General features: G+C 39.7%; 1 protein-coding gene across 2 annotated transcripts; it reads right to left on the bottom strand.

The window, feature by feature from the left end:
• Window positions 1-12,544: 12,544 nt before the first annotated feature.
• drc10 (dynein regulatory complex subunit 10) lies at window positions 12,545-17,133 on the bottom strand. Of its 2 annotated transcripts, none has more exons than XM_082555832.1 (5): window positions 17,094-17,133; window positions 15,566-16,213; window positions 15,234-15,470; window positions 15,067-15,138; window positions 12,545-14,157 (listed from the first exon to the last, which is right to left on the bottom strand). In XM_082555832.1, exons 2-5 carry the CDS (start codon window positions 16,190-16,192, stop codon window positions 13,864-13,866), a joined length of 1,230 nt encoding a protein of 409 aa, XP_082411958.1. In that variant the 5' UTR covers window positions 16,193-16,213; window positions 17,094-17,133; the 3' UTR covers window positions 12,545-13,863. The 2 variants fall into 2 exon arrangements, with proteins under 2 accessions (XP_082411958.1, XP_082411957.1); XM_082555831.1 differs by lacking the exon at window positions 17,094-17,133 and adding an exon at window positions 16,845-16,977.
• Between the last annotated feature and the right edge of the window lie 444 nt (window positions 17,134-17,577).

Raw genomic sequence — 17,577 nt, 5'->3', positions numbered from 1 at the left:
AACGTTGTGTCATACATAGCAGTAGTGACTTACACTAAAGAGTTACAAATCTTTATTTGTACATACAGTGCTTAACAAATGCATTAGACCATAAAATATAGATCATAAAAACTAGAAAAACACAAATATTTTAAACATTCCTCAAAAACTTGTTTAAAACAGACTTATGTTATTATTTGTTTGGCAGTTAAAAAAAAACTGCATTTACATTTTTCAACCCACACTGGACTTTAAGAAGTCAGAAATTAATCAAGCATAACATTCATCCACGTGAACTATTTTTTTTCTGTTCAGCTCTTCATGTGACTGTGGTGATATTAAGTGTAAGTGGACATCTTTAAAAAAAAATAAAATTCGATTTTCTTTTTTCTTAATTGTTTTTTGCAAGACAGTAAATTTGAAAATTCGTGGATAAAAACAATCTATATTTTTTATAATTAAAAATATTACTTTAATTGAAGAGCTTGTGCATACTGGTGGGTTAACCATTAGCCATTAGCCTTGATTTGGGTAATTACCAGTACTATTAATTCAGGGCAGCTGTGGCGTAAGCCCTAACACTGGGTGGCAGTCTAATAAATTTGTTAAGCACTTTACATATGCATGCAGAATTAAAACGTGTATGTCCATGACACTGCAGCAAATAGTCTGCTTCAGGTGCATTTACACCGAAATTGTTCCATGTGATTTAGGAGTGGGAGGTTGCTTGCCACTGGAGGAAAGACACATGATCACCTGTGAGACAAATATAACCTGAGTAAGTGCAATTTTGAAATGATGAAGCTATCTAAACCTATGTGGCCCCATATGCCACGATCTAGAAAAACAGATGAGAAACAAAGTAATTGACGTCCATTGGTCTGGAAATGGTTACAAAGCCATTTGAAATACTTTAGAACTCCAGTGAATCACGGTGAGAGCCATTATCCACAAATGGAGAAAACTCATGACTCATCCAGGAGGTCACAAAAGAGGCCAGAACAACATCTAAATAACTTCTGGCCTCACTTGCCTCAGTTAAGGTCACAGTTCATGATTCTAAAATAAAAAGAGAGCGGGCAAAAATGGCAGCCATGGGAGAGTTCCAGGGAGAAAACCATTGCTGACCAAAAAGAACACAACAGCTTGTCTCATATTTGCCCCAAAACATCTTGATGTTCCCCAAGACAAGAAAATATTCTGTGGAAAAGCTTGACCCTTTTCCCCCGTTACATCTGGCATAAGACTAACGTAGCATTTCACAGATAAACATCACACCAACAGTCAAGCATGGTGGTGGTAGTGTGATGGTCTGGGGCAGCTTTGGTAGTTTAGGGCCTGGAAGACTTGCTGTAATTGTTGAAACAATTAATTCTGCTCTCTAACAGCAAATCATAAAGAAGAACGCCCAGACACCAGTTCATCCCTTGATCCTTAATCTTAATCTACTACTTCACGTTATTTATAGCCATTCAAGTTTCTACTGTCTGTTAGAGCCACAGATTATCCTACGTAGTTCACAGTTCACAGTCTAAGTTGCTATTTTCTTTGTTCTTGTGAATAAAGGTTTTGCGTTAATCACGCTCACCAGTGCCCCTGTGTGTCATCTGCATATTGAGTCTTTTGCCCGGTTCGGCTTCAGCCGTGGCACACTGGGGGGCTCACTTACATAAGCATTGTGCACAATTGAACAGAAATCTCCAAAATAACAGTGAAACACAGAGATTTATTTAACACACACACACACACACACACACACACACACAATAGTTGCCTTTATTTTATGACTTTTTAATGCTTACTGCTTAGTCAACTTCTACAGGCCTATTCTGAGCTGGAAAAACCCTGAGTCAGTCCATCACTGAATCCTAACTTTGAGGAGAAAAGTGTTGATGTTGGGAAAGCTTTGTTTAAAGATGACCCCTAAACCTACTGGTTTAAAAATAACCCCAATATAAACACCAAACCAGAGCGGTGCATCAATCTAAAAAACATTTTGAATTTCAATAGATTAAAACTTGATGTAGTGAAACAACAGCATTGTACTGTTTATCTGCAAATTAAAAGAAAATTGTACAAATTATAAGGGCAATAGAAATGGACAGTGATATCACTACTCTCTAACTTCTTCGTGTCTTTTATGCCTAACAGACTCTGACCTGTTCGTTTTCTTCTCCTCATCCTCCTGAGCTGTTAAAAGGTCTGCTGGTGTTTACGTGGGTGTGATACCTCAAACTCCACAGCCTCACACTTCACACATCACCTAACACAACATGCTTTTATTAAAATAAGATCTTTCCATTAGTACTAATAAAGTACTTTGTGTTAGTGTGTGCAGAAAGCCAGCCATTCATTAAAAATGAATAGAGCAGCATCTCAGCCTGCAGCTATCTGTGTTGTTGTTTTTCCCCTTCACTGCCTTTGTGTCATGTATTTCTTTGCTTTCTCCTCCATATTTCTCAACTGATTGAACCAGATGTGTTTCTCTGGTTCTGCTGCTGTCACTGTCCACATCCCTATCTTCACCACACCTGGCAATTATTATGCAAAAATAACAGCACACACAGCATTTCCATTAAGTGTTAATGCCGCCTCCCTCATTCATCATGTGGCACTATGCCCCCAGTATGTTCGTGCACTGTAAAATGACCATTTATTCAGTCCTGAATGGGTCTTGCTTTAAGGTGATGACAAGTCTTTGAATATATTATACACATGATCTCAGTCAGAATGTTCAAGAAAGAGAAATATCTCTCATCAAATGACCATGAAAAAGCTGATTTGGACCTTTCAGTCATGACTATCAAAGAAGCTATGGTTTCCAGTGCCAAAATTCATTGTTATTTCTCCAGATCAATCCTCAATGAAGGTGTATCTTTAGTTATACAACACAAATATCTAAACAGCCAAACACATGGCAGCAACTCGCTGCATTTACAACTGTAAACATAGTCAAGATGACCTGCTGAAGTTCGAACTGAGCATCAGAATGGGGAAGAAAGGCGATTTAATAGACTTTGAACGTGGCATGATTGTTGGTGCTATGCGCACTGGTCTGAGTATTTCAGAAATGTGCTGGGATTTTCCCCACACAACAGGTTTACGGGGAATGGTCTGGAAAACAAAAAAATTCCAGTGAGGGGCAGTTCTCTGATAATGTTTTGTTGATGTTAGAGGTCAGCATAGAATGGTCAGACTGCTCTGGGCTGATAGGAAGACGACAGTAACTTAAATAACCAGTCGTAACAACCAAAGTATGCAGAAGAGCATCTTTGAATGGAGAACAGGTCGAATGTTGCAGCAGATGGGCTACATCAACAGAAAAACACTAGGTGCAAGTCCTGTCAGCGAAGAACAGGAAACTGAGGATGCAATTCACACAAACTCATTAAAATTAGACAATAAAAGTGTTGCCTGATCTGATGAGTCTCAATTTCTTGTAGGATCAAACTTTGGTCTAAACAGCATGATATCATAGAGCCATCAGCCTTGTATCAACTGTTCAGGCTGCTGGTGTTGGTGGTGTAATAGTGTATGATTAGGGCGTATCTTTTTGTCACACACAGATGCTCCTTAGTATCAGCTTAAACCCCACAGTCTACCTGAATATTGTTGCTGACATTCTTCATCCCTTTGTGACCACAGTGTACCCATCTTCTGATGGCTGCTTCGAGCAGGATAACACATCATCTCATAATGATAAGAACATTTAAGCATGTTTTTTGGAACATGAGTTCCACAGTCAACAGAATTTCATCCAATAGTGCACCTTTGAGCTGTGGTGGAATAGGAGATTCACATCTGGAGGATCTGTGTAATGATATCATGTCAATATGGACCAGAATCTTTAATGAATGTCTCCAGCAAATTGTTCAATCTGTTCAATCACAGAGAATTTAAGCGGTTCTAAAAACAAAAGTGGGTCCAACCCAGTACCAACAAGGTGTACCTAATGAAGTGGCTGGTGAGTGTGCATGAATTCCATTCGCTTAGTAAACAAAATGTCAAAGAAATTGCTATACAAGTACAGTTACCGAGCAACGGTTTCTACAAAAAAAGGATGGTTAATGTGCTCAAAATGAAGACAGGAAAGTACTTGGGCACCCATTAGTGCCTTTACTATTGATCATATTACAGCATTTAAGTATTTAGATCAGGCAACCTTAACCTTGCAAAGTTGCAAATCAATCAGTAAATCTATCTATCTATCTATCTATCTATCTATCTATCTATCTATGAACAGGAATGGATTACAGTGCATACTATGTATAGAATCCTTGGTTCAGTTAAGGCTGTTTCTAGTTTTGATTATTATGCATGCATTTATAGTGCAATATACAACAGAAAAGAGTAGCCTCCAAGGTTTGACATCACAGATTGCACTCACACTACCAAGGAAATTATAACCATTTTTTATTCACACGCAAAGAAAGTTTCATACATATGTAAAAAGAAAATGTACGTTACAGTAGTAAATTGTATGAACACAAAATCAAAAAACAAGGACTTATTCAGTGGTCGCTGTACTCATTCTCCCGCTCTTGTCCACTGTCTTCACCCTCCTGATTATTTACACGCTTTTGTTCGTCTGGCCACAGATTCTCGTCCACATCACAGCGGATACTTTCTCTTGCGATGCAACGAGGGAAGAAACGGCGTGCATGCCGCAACCATCCCCTGCATTGATCTCCTGTAATGTCGTCACACGCTGCGTCCATAGCATGGAGCAGGGACGGCTGATCCTGAGCATGATGCTCATACACTCTCCAACTCCAAGCAGAGAAAGACTCCTCTATCAGATTGAGGAAAGGAGAGTAAGGTGGTAGGAACCCCATGACCATCCTTGGATGCGTTGCAAACCAGCCCATAATGAGTGGGCTATGGTGGAAATTGACATTGTCCCACACAATTACATAAATGGGTAGGTGAGGCCCTATGAGACCTCTCTCATTTTCACGGATAAAATCGGTATAAAGGCGATCCAAGAAGATGAGGAGCTTGTGTGTGTTGTATGGGCCAAGACTGGGGATGTGAGTGGCCACACCATTCTCAGAAATGGCAGCACACATAGTTATATTGCCCCCTCACTGACCTGGGACATCCACTGTGGCCCGGTGGCCAATAATATTATGGCCACGTCTTCGGCCCTTGGCCAGGTTGAAGCCAGCTTCATCCACGAACACCAGGATGTGAGGGGTCCCATGTCCTTCCAATGCCATTATTCTCTAAAATAGAGTAAACAATATAAAATCAGTCATACAGAAGAGTCATATACTACAGTTAGACAATTACATGTTCTCCCCCACAGGTTCAATATACTACAGGCCACTACTCCAGTGGTTCTAAACTAGTGATAGGCCTATGAGGAAGTACTGCAGGGGTATTTGATAGAAAGGGGAGTGGGAAATACTGATGACTTACTGAGATGTTACAGTAAAACCTACAGTATTAGATAGATTTGATTGGGAGACAACAAAATAAGGATTATAATGAGAATTGTATCATACAGTAAACTGCAGTTTTCTGTTGAAATTCTTAAAGTCAGATGAAGCAAATACTGATTCTGAAATCAGGTAAAGGAGGTATTGAAACCAAATAAGTGAACTACTGCTTACTGTGATTACAGGTAAGGTTATAATGAGAGACAACCAGTAACTGACTTACATTTACATACTGGTAGCGCAGCTCCTTCACTCTGTCAGAGTTCCTCTCAAATGGTACCCTGTAGATTTGTTTCATTGTCATCTGATGCTTCTTCAAAACCCGGTCTATTGTGGAGATGCTTATTGTGTTTATATTCTGGAATATATGATTGTCCTGAAGGATGGCATCACAGATCTGTCTCAATGTGATGGCATTATTTGCGGCCTCTTCCCCCTATTCCTCCACCACGCATTCTCAGTCCTCCTCCTCCTCTTCTTCTTCTTCTTCCTCCTCTTCCTTGAGGAAGAACTTCCCCTTGTCCGTTTGCTTGGCCTTGTCTATCCATGTTCAAAGATCGGACTGGCTCTGGTCAAGCTCTATATATCTGTGTTTGGCAGCACACAATCATGGAACACACCTGTGTGTGACGCTCCCCCTTCGTTAGTCTAGTTTCACCTGACTGTCAATGACTGTCATCAATTTATCAAATATTCAAAGAAATTCATATATGATATTCATGGTATTATGTTCTTGACCAATTTTGACAATTGAACAGACAGTTGTGCATGCGAGTACTTATACAATGAAATCATGCTGACATGTTTTGGAGGGAATGATCATTAGACTGAGAATCAACTAATCAGTTTAGATCTACAAGATCTATTCATTTGGAAATTGTGCTAAATGTGGGCTAACTGTATAACTGTAGGCTACTTGTACTTAATCATTTGCAAAGATGCACTGAGACAATTGAGACATGTACTAAGGCATTTGCCACTTGATAAAATGAATGAGAAATGCCATTCTGTTGTGAACATTTGCCAAGAGGTTTGGAGGTTTGTCCATGTTATTTTGAGAATGTAATTTCTGTTTCAAGAAATGAGCCAAACCAATGGAGAAAAACTGTAATACAAGCTCATGTGTACACACGGGTGCTCATACACAAAAACTACACCCTTTTTGGCTCCTACCTCAAAGCACACTGTGCGCTGTCGATCTTACGTGCTGCACAATAATGTTTAATACTTAGTATTTACTGTTATATTCCCATAGATCATCATGATGTTGTTTATTATGTTGCTCTTTTTTTTCTTCTGCTTGTTTTCTCTTTTTTCTTTCTCAACAGGTGATCCAAGTGATTGATTTTTTGTCTGCTTATTTTGTTGGTTTTTGTTTTTTGCCCTTTATCCCCGTCTCTCTTCCCCGCTGTTTTTTCCCCTCTTTCTTTCTCCCCTTTCTTTTCCCCAGTCAAGTCTGTCCCGTATTTACCAAGTGAAAATGAAATAAAATAAACAATAAAAGGTGAATCAAATAGACCATTACGGCAAGGCTGGGATGGTCCATTTGGTAAAGTAAATCCGTTGGGCATCTTTCTTCGCCTTTAGACAATAATTCTGATGGCAAAAGATCCAAATGGGACAGGAAAAAAAAAGGAAAAAAAAAAAGAATGATTTTGTTTTGAGTCATTGAAACAGTTGGAACAGTTTCCAAAAAACTTGCCAGTCTCCAATGAATCCTTGCACTAATTAGACTCATTAGGCTCAATCCAGCGTAGGCCAGACAGTTTCATAAACCTGATCTTGTTTTTGACAGGCTGCAGCAAAGTGTCATCATGTGTGCCTGTGTCAGCCAGTCGAGTGTATGGTAAGAAGCATAGTGTGTTACCACGTGCTTGCGTGCACTGCTCAGTGCTGTCAGAGTCCACAGTGAAAGGTGTGATCTTAAGTGTGATTTTTGTGCTCAGAGTGAAATAATCACACTTTTCCCAGTGGTCACACTTGTCAATCAGATGTCTTAAACTTACATTTTAGGGGTCACTTCACTGATGTCAATGCTATAAATACATTTTTAGATGTTTTTAATCATATAGATGGACAAATTATAAGGCAAAAGGTGCATAAAAAAAGGAAGTCAGAGGCCCCCTGTGAACAGACACAGGCTTCTCTTAGTACTTTTAAAAGCTTGTACGGTATCCATGGTGTAAAAGTGCAACTTCAATGTTTGGTTCAAATCGTAAAATAAGAGGGTTTCTGACTTTGTCAATAACCACACATGGTCTACACTAATAAACATTCAAAACTGGCACCACAGAGAACCTGAGTGTGTGGCTCACAGCACATTGGCGGATGGAAGCTGCCCAGCGTGCAATAATGGTGCACCCAGTGATACCTTAGGAATCCCCCAGCATGTCAAGCAGTACCCAGCTCAGCCACACAGCAGTCTGTTTTACCTGATGTCCTGTAGTAGGAGATATGGGACTGAGGAACTTTTTTTTCCCCTATAAGACAGAAAACTGTTTAGTAAATAACACACACACACACACACACACACACACACACACACACACACACACACACACACACACAAACGCACAAATCAATACATGTTAAATTTAAGTGTAACCCCAGTGTAGTGGATTTTGTATGTATTCCACTGTTTTCTGTTCCCTTTTAATACGTTTTATTATTTCTTAATTTATTTACTTAATGTGCATATGTATTGTTTTGTTTTTTTAATGCATTTCAATGGATCCTTCCGCCTTAAGTTTTTTACAGGATTGTACTTGTATAACACTATACAACAAAATATTCTAGTTTTCTTGTTTGTGGGCAGTATTTTACAGTAACCAGAGTATTTATTTTTCTAGTTGTCGATCAGTCTTCTCTAAACCTACTAGCTGACTCATCGCCTGAGCTGCTGTAACACTGGTCTTACAGATTAAGTGTTTTGAAAGTTGTTAGTGGGTTTCTAAGTGGAAAAGCTGGGATGCGCCTTCAAAATTCCTGTTATGTGTTGACATTTAACGAGTGGGCACAGACTTGTGCATGCTATTAGGCAGTCTAATAACTAAGCGTACGATGGGAAGAACATGTGCCGTTAGCTCCAAATGTTCAAAGACAACACAGTCGTGAGCGGTCCTGCCCATTTGAGCGTGTGAAGCTTAGCCAGAATCACTCTGAGCAATCAATGCTAATAACTTACTAGTATGCCTGCGTGCAAACAGATTGTTAACTAGTGAGATGAGAGTGGAGATGGCAGGAGACATGATGGGATCTGCGCCCTCATTACTAACAGAAGCTTATTAAATTTAAGCCTCATCAGTTATGTTTTGTTCCTAGCTCGAAGGAGAAAGTACAACCACAGGTTCTGCATCTGAGCCTACCTTTCTGTGTGGAATTTGTAAGTTTCCTTGTGTTTATGTGGATTCCCTGGCTACTCCAGCTTCCTTCCTCAGTTCAAAAACATGCATGTTAGGATTCTGCATTTATTTTTAAAGTGTGTGCCTGTACATCTTTCTGTTGATTTGCTCGAGGTATACCTCACCTCACGCCCTGTGATAGGTAGCTCTTAAAAATGTCAAACATCCAGTGAGTGGCAATTCTTCACATGGATAAGTGATGTTGATGAGAGGTTAGAGGAGAACGTGTGCACATGCTCTGAAAAACTGAACTGCTAAAGAGTGGAAAAAGCTTGGATTAAAAAAATCTGTCTTTGGCCTGAGGCGTGCAGATGGTGAGCTCAGAGAAGAACATCATGGACCCAACCTGCCATGAGTCAACAGTCCAGGCAGCTGCTGCTGGTGTAATGATATGAGGAGTGTTTTCATGGTAGTTAGTGTTTGAAAGTTAGCGTAGGTGCTTTTATTGCCACAGTTTACCATCTTGTAATAGTCCATTAAAAAAAAGCCATCTCCAACTGGTTTCATGAACATGACAGTGAGGCCATTTTGCTTAATTTGCCTTTTCAGTAGACTTGTAGTCAAGACCGCCTAGACCAAGACCAAGACAGACAGAGTCAAGACCAAGACAAAGTCGAGACGAGACCGAGACAAAAAAGTCTTTAAACTGCAGCCAGATGCTGCTTCGTTTACGGGTGTCAGGCATATTTATCTGTTTTTGCAATGCACTCGCACAGCCCTCCTCACCGCTGTCTACTGTCTCCCTCACTTACTAAGTAGACAGACACACGCTCCACTTGACTGTCGCGTCTCTCACCCTCTGTTTTTCACATAATGATATTATCCTATATCCTCGCATGTGATTGGCCACAATATGGAGGGAATGGGAGCATAGCTGAGCCACTGTGTGACAGCTGAGCAGCAAAAGGAAATTAAGTGAGGAGCCGGCTCTCGCTCAATGGGAGTCGACTCTTCTGATTCACTACAAAGCGCTCTCTAAGCACGGCTCTTAGAGCTGGTGCTTTTGTGCATGACACATTATCGAACGTTACGTTGTGTGTCGATCCAAGACAGCAAGACTGAGACAACGAGACCAAAACAAGACCGAGGAATCCGAGACCAAGACAAGACCAAGACCAAAGTCCGTTGAGACCAAGACAAGACCAAGACCACGTAAAAATGGTCTCGAGACCACATCCAACTCTTTTCAGTCATTTGATCTGAATCCATAAGACACTTTTTGAGTGTGGTAGAACTGCACATTACTGGTACGAGAGTGCAGATGATGAATGAACAGAAATGATGGGATGTAATATGACAACAGGAAACAGAAACTCATGAATCCATGCCTATGAGAACTGAGGCTGTTTAAGAGTACAACAAGTAACAGCATACTGTGCCTAATAAAATTTATATGATCCTAAATTACACTCTTTAGTTATGCAAGCACCAATTGGTTAATGTTCACTCACAGCCACTTCATTAGGCACATTACATAATTAGGTGCAATCACATGAGAGCAATTCACTACTCATAGGCATGTAGACATTTTCAAGATGATCTGTTGAAGTTCAAGCATCAGAATTGAGAAGAAATGTGACTTAAGTGACTTTGAATGCAGTATAGTTGTTGTTTCCAAACAGAAAATATGCAGTGAGCAACAGGTCTCTCAGAAAAATAAATCCTCTTTTATGCCAGAGCTCAGATGAGATCTAGACTGCTTTGAGCTGATAGGAAGGAAACAGTACTAACTCCTATAAGTACTGGTAACAACCAAGGCATGCAGAAAATCATCTTAGCACAGTGAATGGAACAGGCTTGAGAGACTTGAGATAAGACTACACTGGGTGCCACTCTGACTCAAGACTTTGTGGACTGGTGCCAGCTGAACTACCTCCAGATCAACGCCAGTAAAACCAAGGAGCTGGTGGTAGACTTCCGCAGGCACAAGCATTCTCCACTGCAACCACTGAACATCCAAGGTATGGACATTGAGGCTGTGGACAGCTACAGGTACCTTGGTGTTCATCTGAACAACAGACTGGACTGGACTCATAACTCAGACGCCCTCTACAGGAAAGGGCAGAGCAGGCTGTACCTGCTGCGGAGACTCAGGTCGTTTGGGGTGGAGGGCCCACTCCTGAAGACCTTCTATGACTCTGTGGTGGCTTCTGCTATCTTTTATGGTGTGGTCTGCTGGGGCGGCAGCATCTCTGCTGGGGACAGGAAGAGACTGAACAGGGTGATCCGAAGGGCCAGCTCTGTTCTAGGATGCCCTCTGGACCCAGTGGAGGTGGTGAGTGACAGGAGAATGGCGGCTAAGCTGTCATCCCTGTTGGACAACGTCTCCCACCCCATGCAGCAGACTGTGACAGCACTGAGCAGCTCCTTCAGTGGGAGACTGCGGCACCCACGGTGTGGGACGGAGAGATTTCGCAGGTCTTTCCTCCCCACTGCTGTCAGACTCCACAACAAAGACTTTAACTGAACAAACACACACATCCACACATGTGCAATAACACTAAGTGCAATAATCTTTTCTGGCATCGTTGTATTTTTACTCAGTTGTATATAGCATTCGTATTCTATTTTTATCTTATTGTATATTTTTATTCTATTTTATTCTACTGTATATAGTATATTATTTTATTCTATTCTGTACAGCTGTGTACTGTATTTATTCTTATTGTATTCTAATTTTTGCGTCATAACTAAAAAGAATCTTAAATTGGTTTCTTGGACATGAAAATGAATTTACTGTATGCAAATAGCCTCCGCAGTCATCAGATCTCAATCCAATAGAGCACCTTTGGGATGGGATACAACAGGACATAGGCCTCATGTAATAACAAGAAGAAGAAGAAGAAGAAGAAGAAGAAGAAGAAGAAGAAGAAGAAGAAGAAGAAGACATGGGATATTTTTGCAAGACACTTGGATAATTATTAACTTAAATCATTCATTTGTTTTGACTAAGTAACTCAACTTGGTGCATAATTTAACACAAAGGTTTCTGTAAGTACCTTATATGTTCTGAATGTAACAAACTACATGTTACTATGCAACTCAATTCTAAATCTTTCACATGCTGTGACTGTGTGGAAGTCAAAGATGTTTTCTAACAACCAAACAAAGTGTCTGTCATAAAAATATTTTTCTAATTACTAATCTGTTGTTTTCAAAACATGCCATTTCCAAAGCTCCCAAACGTTTACACTTTTAAAAAGGCTCCAAAACTCCCAAACATTGTTTGGTTGTTATGGCTGGCTGCTCTAAATCTTGACTCATCTCTCAAAGATGGCCTAAACAGTAGAAACACTACTTTAATATACATACTGTTGTCTAAAATAGGTTATCTTACTGCTTCTTCCTATTTTCTTTTTAATCAAAAAAAGTTACAATAATCATACTAACAGGGATGGCTTTTGTTTCAGATGAGTTGCCTCTGACAAAAGCTTTTAATGTGATTTGAGCAGATGGCGACATTTGTTTTGGGGGATACACCCTAATGTGTGTTACAGTATGAAGACATGCAGATGCTCTATCAGAGAAACAACGCACAAGATGTTCAGAGTAAACCAAAGCTGAGTCTGGAGGACTCTAAGAACAATCAGCTGTCCTGGTTTCACAGCTGGAGAAAACTTACTCTGAACTAACCAGGTATAATCCTGGATCAAACTTTAATCAGTGACCATTAGGTACACCACATGTCTAGTCTGCTTCTTGAATCAGATCACCTGTATAATGAACAAGAAAAAGTAGAACTACGTTCAACATACAGCAGAGAAAATACTTGGATTGAGACAGATCAGGATGGTGACCTTAAACTTCTTTGGAATGAGGTGTAAGATGTGAAGATACTGTGAAATGAGAGGGAGGTGTAGCTATGAATGACAGAAAAACAGGAAACTATCTTGAAAAGGATGCAGACAAAAAACATGTCACACTTGATATAAAAAGAAGAAATCCTCGACACAGCTGAATGTAAAACAAACAAACAAACAAACAAAACCCCTTTAAGTAAATTTCCGTTCTTTACCTATAAATCCACATAATTATCATTGAATAGTTCATTTAAAGTTAGTCCTGAGTTCACTGAACTTTAGAGCTAAAGGCAGTGAACTTGTAGATTCTTGTGACTTATCTTACACTGTGAAACCTAAATATTGGCGAGTACTCTAATAACTTCACAGTGTACCTTAATACACTTACTGACTTCAGTGAGTAACCAATAGAACCTTGTTCTAATGACCGGAGCTTGACTAATAATTCTGATGTGAATCTAGTGGGAAGTGTAACAGCTTTTTAGATTTTAAGCACTGTTACCTCACAGTGAGTGAAGCTGGGGCATTTCTGTGTGGAGTTTGCATGTTCTCCCCATGTTTGCGTGGGTTCTCTCATAGGTGTGAATGTGAGTGTGAATGGATGCCTATCTCTCTGTGTTAACCCATCCAGCGTTTACTCGGGATAAGGATAATTAGGAAGAGAAAGGCTAGATTGATGGGTTAAACAATAAATATGCAATGCCAGGGGTTCACTCCCTGCTTTCTGTTTATGACTACCAAATAACAACAATGTAATGTACATCATTCAGCACACAGGGGTCTGCACTGCCCCCCTATGGCCTTTAGATTCAACAGCAGCTCTTATGCTGAGGTGATCGGTGATTTGGCTGATTTCACGTGTTTCCAGTGAAAAGTGGAGTTTACATGTGGTGGACATTTGCTGCAAAAGAACTACAGATGTGTTAACAGAAGTCAATCAAACACACCCATGCAGAGCTGAATTCACATCCAAACTGCCAAACTCTTTTTTGCTGACATTGACAAATAAAAATGCTACTCTATCTGGTGTTTTTTCAGTCTAATGACTCTAATGATGTTGACAACATCAACTCAGAATGTTTTTGTTTTTATAAGTAACACAGAGCCACAGAAACTACTCAACACACAAAACAGGAAATACTTGCTGGAAACATAAATACTTCATTTAAAAAGAAAACAACATTCACACTCTACAAGAGGAGTGTGTCTTGGCAAAGAAACACTGATGCAATAAGGCATGGTTTATTTGGTCTTCTTGCCTTTGCCCTTTCCTTTGTCCCTTTTGGCCTTTTTGCTTTTGGCCTTGTTCTTTAAGGCCTTGCGAACGCTGTAGCCTCTCCACCAGGCCTGGATCAGAATGGCAGCTTTGGTCTTCAACTCCAGCTCTCTGATCTCCTCCTGTCTCTTCTCTTCAGCCAGCCGCCTCCTCTCCTGGATCTGATTGTACTCCATCTCCAGGGTAGCAAAGGGTTTCTCAAACTTCTTCCGCTCATTGTCCTCCATTTCATAAGCATTTTCATTCACCTCCAGTTTGGCCTAAGAAAGGTGATGGTGGCATTGGGGGTGTGTTGTGTCAAAAGTGGAGAAGAGGGAGATGGCAGTGGATATGGTTGTGGAGTGAAGAAAAAAACAGAAAAGTGGTGAAAATATAAGAAATGCTTTGACTGACACTGAGCATCCTTAATTTACTAAGGACATAAAAAGGTAACAATGACCTAAAAGAAAACCCAGGACAACACCTTTATTTCCAGATGTTATACAAGAGTAAATACAACAGTTCTGGATTTTAAAGCATAGAAACTTGGATGTTATTTTATATGCTGTGATAGAGCAGATCATGTATGCCACAGTATCCTTGGGCAAGATTATGAACCTAAGTTGTTTTGAGTGCTCAAGTAGAAACGTTATATATAAGAACCAGCTGATTTACCAATTACAAAGAGCTCATAGAATAAATATAAGTTTTATGTGTAAAATTGAAAATTAAATGTGTAAACACTTTCCTCATTGGATGCTTACTAGGGGTAACCATTGTTTTTCTTTTCTGAACTGAGTGGTTTCAGGCCTGCTTCCTGAACAAACTGACTGGGATTGTTCTCTATACAGGAACCTATTCTAATGGTCATCAAACTACATCTTTATTGATATAACCTTAGGTGTCAAAACTTGTCATTAAGTGTACAGGGCTGTCACGTGTTAATATTGAGCTGGTACTGTACTGTAAATACAGTAAATGTCACAACTTTGCATGGATTAGCCAGGATACTGTGGCATACAGTTTACCCAGTTTATTGTGAGGTGTCACATACTGTGCAACTGTGATAACCTTAACATAATATTTTAGGGACATATTCTGAATATAGTAATGAGTAATAAGTTTGTAGAAAGACCCCATGTTAATATTTTACAGACTATTTCTGGTACTTTGCAGTGGAATGTTTGTACCTGGATTTCTCCTATTTCGTTGTCAAACTTTTGGATTAAGGAGTCAATTTTCCCTTGCATCTTTTCATTTTTCTGCCAAAAAACAAGAACAGTGAACATGAGTTTAATGAAAACCAAATACACTACCACAAGTAAAACATGAAACCTTATTGTTACACTAAACGTACCTCTTGGAGTAATCTCTCAGCCTGTCTGTTCTCAAGCACAACATTTTTGAGCTGAATTTTCAGTTGATCAATTTCCTGCTGTAAACGGTCCTGCTTCAGCTTTGACACCTGAATGTGTGCCTGCACCTGTTTGTCTTCAAAAGGCGACATGTTATCATCTGACACATCACCTTCTTGAGGGCTGCACGCCTGCAGCAAACTTTCCAAGTGTTTGATTGTGTTCTCTTTCTGGGAAATCTGTGATGTCAAAAGCAATGGATAGGAGGTGAGAAGATGGAAAAAATGAAGATTCTGCTTCTCTAGCTGCTAATGAAAAAGCCTTGACACCTTACCTCAGCATCTACTTGCTGTATAGCTTTAGCTACTTCTTCTTCCTCCAGTGAAATATTTTTCTCCAGATCTTTTGCAGAGGATGAAAACTCTTTCTGCTTTGTGATGAGCTGTAGCTCCTCGTCCGGGCTGATCAGAAACTTTTCTACCATGTGGCTATGAAGCACCTTTAATCCTTTAATTAATTTGTACTCCTTTTCCTCTATTTTTATATCTAGTTCCGCCCTCAAGCCAATAATGCCATCTGAATGGGCTCGGCAATAACGGAGAATATCCCTGACAGAGTTCTTGAGATCATTCCCAAGCTGAGCTCTCTCCTTCTCTCCTCCGATCCTGGCATCTCTTATTTGTTCTTCAACGGACTCCTGTTTGAGACTTTTTAGTTTCTCCAGTCTTTCCACTAAAATCCGATGTTTTTCAAGTGCCTTGCTCAAGTCCTTGTCAACAATCTCAGACTTACTGTTAAGGTGGAGGAGAGCGGGCAGAGCTGCTGCGGTCTCAATTTTACTGATGCAGTTTTCAAGTGTACTTAAAATAATATGAGCCTCACTAGAGAGGTGCTTGCTCTGTACCAAGCAACCATCTTCTGACTGGCTGTTTGGCAGCAATGCAAACCAATCTTCAGACATGTCAACACTCAGTGGCTTCGACTGGGAAAAAAAAAAAAAGAAGTCTGGTTTTGTCTACAGTGTCTTAGCTTTTGATAAAGGCAGTGTGTTCTATGAATGAATTTAGCACGAGTTCGTATATTTCACTTTACTCTATATGTCACACTTACTTGTGTTAAATCAGAAAACTAATTTTAATATTAGACAAAGACAACCAGACTAAATAAAAAAAATGCAATTGTTAAATGATGACTTAATTTATTAAGGGACAAAAAAGTATGTAATCATGTGATTAAAACATTTTTGGAAAGCTCAGTTTACTTTCACTAACTTGTCGGATTACTGTCAGACCTGCTGAATCAAGAAATCGCTTAAACAAAACTTGTCTGACAATGTATTTTACACATAAGAGAAGTTACTTTTCTATCTCAGTTTTAGTCTAAAGTCACGGGCTCTTTGTGAAGTACTGTATCGGTTTTATTTTATACCTGGTAAATTAATTTTCTTATTAGCGAGCCAGTTAAGTATCTATAGTACTGTGAGTACTAAACGCTCTAAACTACACATCGTAAATTAAAAAATGAAAAGGTTGTTCTCGGTTTTTGTTTGCTTGTGGCACATAAGCAGCTTTTACTTTAGTTGTGTAATATACAAAGTTAGCTAAGCTACATACCTGTAGACGTCTCTCAGTAAGTGTATGGGTTTTATTTGTTTTCCTGTTGCTAGGATACCAAATAGCCATTTACCGCTTCAGCATTGGATCATATTACAGATTGCTTATGTTGACAAAATATACACACACATATATATGAATACTTTACCACATTTCAAACAAATTCATACAGGTATTAGCTTTAAATTAATATACTATGATGTGTTAAAATTGCCGACTTTTACTTTGGAAATATGCATGGTCACTTACTTAGCCTGCCGTTAACTGCTGCTAGTGTCGTAAAAGTTTGTTTATCCAGTTCTGCCCATAAGTTGTAGGTATCTCTAGAGTTTTTGCGGCGTCGTTCTTGTACATAATGTTGCTCTCAAAAAGATAAAGCTAGACGTCAATTAGCTGTGAGTGGTTATCCGTTCTATGTGTAATCAAATTAGTTGTGTAGCTGTGCGGAAATGGTGCTGCCGCGATGGACCCAGACGGACAGCTTGTTAGCCTGCGTGACAGCGAGACAGTTAAATCGGAGATAGATATTTGTGACAAGGAAGACACCAAATCTGTAAGCTCCCCAACCCCATGTCTGTTTAGCATACTGTAAAAGGCGCTAGAGCCTGTTTTTGACTATTCTACTATCGATATTTGAACTTGCATATAACACAGGATAGAAACTGTTCGGTTTGTCTGCTAATATCTAACCCTGCCGTCCGTCCTCAACAAGATGTGCAGTTCTACTGCTGTT

Source organism: Aulonocara stuartgranti (genome assembly GCF_965226115.1).
Source record: "Aulonocara stuartgranti genome assembly, chromosome: 12".
NCBI classification, from domain to species: domain Eukaryota; kingdom Metazoa; phylum Chordata; class Actinopteri; order Cichliformes; family Cichlidae; genus Aulonocara; species Aulonocara stuartgranti.
This window is presented reverse-complemented; position numbering and strand designations above follow the sequence as displayed.